At 39.7% G+C, this 6,000-nt stretch overlaps 1 protein-coding gene across 1 annotated transcript; it reads left to right on the top strand.

Annotated features, from left to right (window-relative positions):
• Positions 1-3,255: 3,255 nt before the first annotated feature.
• On the top strand, positions 3,256-5,272 carry LOC116111228 (septum-promoting GTP-binding protein 1-like). Its single transcript, XM_031397429.1, has 6 exons — positions 3,256-3,582; positions 3,657-3,777; positions 3,890-3,986; positions 4,071-4,110; positions 4,191-4,274; positions 5,108-5,272. The coding sequence occupies exons 1-6, from the start codon at positions 3,256-3,258 to the stop codon at positions 5,270-5,272; spliced, it is 834 nt and encodes a 277-aa protein (XP_031253289.1).
• Positions 5,273-6,000: the final 728 nt, after the last annotated feature.

Below are 6,000 nucleotides of genomic sequence, written 5' to 3'. Positions count from 1 at the left end.
GTCCCTGCTTAATGAGGTATTCGATTGCCTGCTTTAAAGCTCGACACTCATCAGTGTGATGCCCATTATCCCTATGATAGCGGCAATACTTTTTATTGTTTCTGGTTGAAAGGGGATTCTTCATGGGCTTTGGCTCTCCGAGCAAGTTGGCCTCATTTACTTATCCAGAATGGCCGATTCTAAAGTGTTCAAAGGAGTGTATTAATTCTTGTCGCGATCGCAACGAGGAAATAGGGATAAGATTTCTTGGGCTCAAACTGTCGCTTCTTTCCTTTCCGCTGATCGTCATTAGCCCATCTGCGATCAGTCCTCCTATTCTTCGCCCAGTTAGGAGTATTGCTCGAGGGACCGAGGTCGTGGAGATTGAGAGCGGCCATGAAATTTTCAACTCGGGGGTATTTTTCAGTGAGGTTGTAGAAGCAAGTGAGGGAAACATCGTCCTCCAATTGTAGTTTCTTCCATAAATTTGTTTGCGGGCAAACTCCCGTGATAATGAGAGTCCGAACGGACTCTTCTAGAATGTGAGCCACTTTGTGGAGTTCCCTGTGGAATCTATCTATGTAAGATTAGAGGGATTCATCCTTCTCCTACTGTATGTTGTTTAGGTAGCTCAACTGCATGAAGAAATTCTTGTTCGCCTGGAAGTGTCTTAGGAATGACGGGCTCATTTGAGGCCATGAGCTGACTAATCCCGCGGGAAGCAACCTGAACCAATGCTTGGCATAGGCAATCAGGGTCACTGCTAAGCAACGACATTTGGCCAAGTCAGAGACTTGGTGGAGTTCCATGAGATCGTTGAACTCATACAGGTGATCCTGCAGGTTTGAATTCCCATCAAATGCCCGTATGTCGGGCATTTTGAATCTCGATGGGAGAGGAGTAGCTAAAACTGCTAGAGAAAAGAGAGACGCCTCTACGACCTTCCCACGCTCATTTTGTTGAGCCTTAAGCTGATCTAACGCTCGCTGTAGTTCCTCAATCTAAGGCAGCGGAGCTGCCTAGGAATCACTTTCTGCAATTTGGGTTCAACCCTCACGGTTGCGATTGAGGAAAGACCGCAAATCGGGCTCTTCCTCAACTCGGTTGGAAGCTTTGGCAAACCTTGACACATGCTGGCTGGAGCCGTGTGATGGCATTGAGTGATTCGGGGAATTTTCCTAATCTCCGTGGTGGTTCGAACCAACCTACGAACAATAGGGATTTCCCTCATGACAACGGTCAAGGTCGTTATTTTGGCGATACTAGTAATCTCCCCGCCTTGCACATTTGTGGGAGTGCTCATGCGACGTGGCGTGGGACGGCTCATGCTGTGACATGTCGCCAAGTCGTAGTGCCATAGGTATTCTACCCGTTGCGCGACCGGTGTTTGCTAGTCCCTCGGAGCCATCTGGTCTGCTGTTCGCCACTTGCTTTCCCCTTCTTTGAAGCACTGCAATGCGTGCGGTATGGGCTTTCGCCCTTTTTCGCACTTTTGTGCCACCTGCAGGTGTTTTTGGCGATAGCACCGCCTCATTGGATTATGGTGGCACGACCAGATCCAAATGGTCTAGCCTTTGGCTAATCGTTTGAAGAGTATTATTGAACCTCTTCAGGTAACTCATGACGGCTAGGTCGAGCCGCGAGCTTGAAGGAATATCCACCATGATACTCTGTTGGATTGGCGGCACTTCAAGAGAAATGTCCTCTTGTACCTAAGGGATTTCCTCATTGTCATAGTCGGTTCGCTCAAGTTCGAAACCGTGAGCCATTTGCTGATTAGTAGGACCGATTACTCAAAGATTTCTGATGAAGAGCGGATACTAAATCAGGCCCTCCTTCTAGCGCCAAACTGTTGATGCTGGATTTTGACACCAACGATTGACACGTGCAAAGTGTTAAGCGGACTTAAAAATCACACGTGATAAGGAAACATGAAATGAAACAATGACTGAGAAGCGATATTTAAAGTAGTTCGGATGCTCAAAAGTGAATCCTACATCCACTACTATTGTATTAATAGATGGGTAAAATTAGATCACGTGTGGCGAGCTGAGTTATAATCTAAAGAGAATACAAACAGAGAGAGAAAATGCGTAAGCTATTTTAGACTAAGATTAGCCAATCCCGTAAATGAGAAGGGTATCCTCTATTTATAGTGGGAGAGTTCAAGGCAATGATTACAAGTCTGCAAGTGGGTAGGTGTCGTGCAAATCTTTCTTTGCGTCCCATTGATTATCTGCACGAGAAATATCCTCAAATTACGTAGGGCTTGGATAGGTGGATAATCCCTAACCACTTGCGAGCCTGGCATTCACCTGCGGCATTAACAAGAACCATACCTCTTCCGTCACTGCATGATGTGGCAGCGCCTGGATGGCACAAAACCTTCCTGAACCCTGATTGGTGACGAGAGTCCACGCCAGCCCTAACTTTTTGAGACATAACAATATTCAAACCACAAAAGGTTGACATGGTTTCTGAAATTTAGTGCCAAATGCAATCATATGAATTTGAAAGGTGTATGCAACGAGAGTTTGTCAACAGATATAAAAATAGTTTAATATCAACCATATCTTATTATTAATAAATTGGTCAAGTACCAACGTTTTGGTTTGTTACTAATAGGCTTTATCAACTATTATTTCTGGTTCTGATTTGTTTATTAAGGTTTTTGTTCCCATTACATCACTAATCAGAGAATATTCAGTAAAGAAATAAGAGCATGGCAAACATGGAAACAACATCATAAATATTCTTTTTCTCTCTTCATCCATCCGAGACTACCCTTACCAGAAATTCAGGTTGTTATTTATGGGTAAAATTATTCGGAAGATATCTGATTCATTTGACTATGGAGTTATTCATTGCCTTTGTTATATATAATTAGAATATTTTTATTTAATTTTTGTTCATTAAAGAATATGATTAATTAAGTTTAAAAGCAGTGGTTGGGATAAATATTATGATAAGAAAATTGAAATGGTTTAAAAGGCGATAGAAAAAGTAGGAACAGGGTGATGTGTGAAAATGGAAGAAATGTGGAGTAGTAGTTTATGATGTTGGATGTTGTCAAAGGTCCCGTTAAAGTAGTCACGTTGATAGGAGAAGGTGGTTGTAAATGGAATGTATAGCATATCCTAAAAATAACCCATTTTTGTAAAATATGATAGACTCAAAGCTCGGTTACCATCTTCATGGCCATATAGAATCACTACCTTCTTGAGGCCATCAATTTCTCTTCAAATTCAAAAAATATAAGAAAAAAAAAAAGAAAGTATGACTCAGTTTACCAGAAAAATTGTTCAATTCAACCTTAAGCGTAGAATTCATCGTGGTGTTTTGATTCTCAGACGTTGCATTGGTTGTTTTTGGGAGAGCATTCTTATATGTTCCCTAGGAAAGCCCATTCGGTATCGGATGTTGCCACATGCGATGGTGCCCTTGCCGTCATCTCCGGCTTCTGTTGAGAGTAGCTCAACATCCGCCCCCCAGCCCAACGTGATGCCAGTTTGTCATACCCATCATCACCATTTAGATTCAGATTTGGTTGCTTTGAAGATTAGTCTTTTGGGTGATTGTGAAACCGGAAAGACGAGTTTTCTGGTACAAAACTTATCACTCTGTATGTTTTGGTTTTATGAATATGTTTCTTATATATAAATGTTGTTTGTTTGAAGGAAAAGTATGTGGGGAATGGGAATGAGCAGTGTGGCTTGCAGAGTGAAGGACTGAATTTGATGGATAAAACTTTGTTGGTAAGAGGGGCGCGCATTTCATATTCAATCTGGGAGGTTGCAGGTATATGATTAATCTTACAATATTTGTATTGCTTTAGCAGATTTACATGCTATGCTGTGGGATCTTTTTCTTAATAATTTGTTGGTGATCAAACATTATATACATTATGCAGGAGATGAAAAATCTCAGGATCATCTTCCTGATGCCTGTAAGGACTCGATAGCAATTCTGTTTATGTTTGATCTAACTAGTCGCCGAACCTTGAAGAGGTTTGTGATGAATTATCATATGATTTGATATGTGATCTTTTATTCTAAATTACAAGAGGGTTTATTTGATTTCTCTGGTTGCAGTGTCATAAACTGGTATCAGCAAGCAAGAAAATATAATCAGGTATATATTCTCATTCCACTTCTGTCCATATACGCGAGGGCGAGGCATGTATGTTTAAGAAGTCTCATTTCATCTTGTAGACTGCAATTCCGATTTTGATTGGTACCAAATTTGACGATTTCATTCAGCTGCCTATAGATTTGCAATGGACCATAGCAAGTCAGGTAACATTTTCATGTTTTTCATCTGTCTTTGCTTATAAACAGCAGAAATCATAAAAACAAAAGAAGCCAAACTTTTTTGAGTCAATAATAGTGTAGATCTGTGAATGTGGGAGAAGTAGGTAGTTGATTCGATCTGTGAATGTGGGAGAAGTAGGTAGTTGATTCGATCTGTGAATGTGGGAGAATATATATACGTGAAAGGCTTAACCATTGAGCAAAGGAGAGATCAGGTCAGGTCAATTCCCGAGGAAAAAATAAAAACTCTTTCAAAGTAGACATTATCATTGTACGGTCGTTGAATTTCTAGGCAATCAAATCAGTGATTACTCATTTGAATTGAAGGTGACTGGTCACCAAAACACATTTTACTACTGCTTCTATAAAAAAAAAAAATAAATAAAATAAAAATTGGTATTACTCAATTTTAAAACTTGTTTGAACTTCGGATAGTTTTAGAAGAAAGAAAATGGTGGATTCATGCAGATTACCAAATTTAAAGAAAGGATGGGCCTTCATCAATTACCCAACCCCTCAGTAAACGCCCAGTTAGGCTCACCAATAATTTGACAGTCCATTTTAATGATGCATGCCTTGGAGTTCGACGGTTAGCCTAATGCAACAATATAATTTCGAAAGTAAAGCAATTACAATGGGTATATCTAAAACCTGTAGTGCTATGACATTAAACTCGGCGTCAGTTGAATTTGATGAGGACCGTGATCTTCTATTCTGTTTGCTGAAAGAAGTTAAACAATCTGGTGCTAGCTTTGGGCTTTCTGATAGTTAAGTTCAATATCTTATATTGTGATGGCAACTTTATTCGTTCATGACAGGCAAGAGCTTATGCGAAGGCCCTCAATGCAACACTCTTCTTTTCAAGTGCAACCTACAACATTAATGTAAACAAGATCTTCAAGTTCATCACAGCAAAGCTGTTTGACATACCATGGGCATTGGAGCGAAATCTCACCATTGGTGAGCCTATTATCGATTTCTAGAGTTCGATTTTGTGCGTAGAAGAACTGGTTTGACCTGTTCAATCACTCGCTGGAAACTCTTAAATTGTCAGTGCGGCAAATAAGTCTTGAAGGAGTAAGGTGGAGGCTTGTACAGCCCACATCTCCGTTTATGAATAACCTTTATACCGTTAAGCAATTTTAGAGGAAAAAATTATAGAAAAAAGGAGTAACATTTTTTTTGCACTTCAGTTTCTCGGTTCATTTCTTAAAAAAGGGGTGACTCCTTGGACAATCTATATAAATACACCATCCGTAATATGAACATACAATGGTACATATATTTAGACAGCAGCATAAAAAATGGGAAAGTAAGGAGTAAATAACACTAAAATAGGATAATACAAGCTCTAATATGATTGATAATTTTCAGAAGGTATTTCATGGCATGCTGGTGAATAATGTGCATAAACACAGAAAATGAGAGAGTTTCAGAAGGTATTTCATGGCATGCTGGTGAATAATGTGCATAAACACAGAAAATGAGAGAAAGTGTTACCTACCAGAAAAATAAGAACTCCAAGCTACTTCCAGGGTAAAAAAATTTGTGGCACACTACTCATTATAATTTAATTACATGTGATTTTGATATTTGGAACTACTTTGCAAATAAAGGGGATTCATGCATTTCTTTCCTGGTTCAATTGCTAACCTAGTAAATTTATAAAAGTAAACAATTCAATCATATATCGTCTATCCCAAGGAACCTC

This window comes from Pistacia vera, unplaced genomic scaffold (assembly GCF_008641045.1).
Source record: "Pistacia vera cultivar Batoury unplaced genomic scaffold, PisVer_v2 Contig1188, whole genome shotgun sequence".
In the NCBI taxonomy this organism is placed as follows: Eukaryota; Viridiplantae; Streptophyta; class Magnoliopsida; order Sapindales; family Anacardiaceae; genus Pistacia; species Pistacia vera.
Note: the sequence above shows the minus strand (reverse complement) of the source record. Positions and strands in the feature narration are given on the sequence as shown.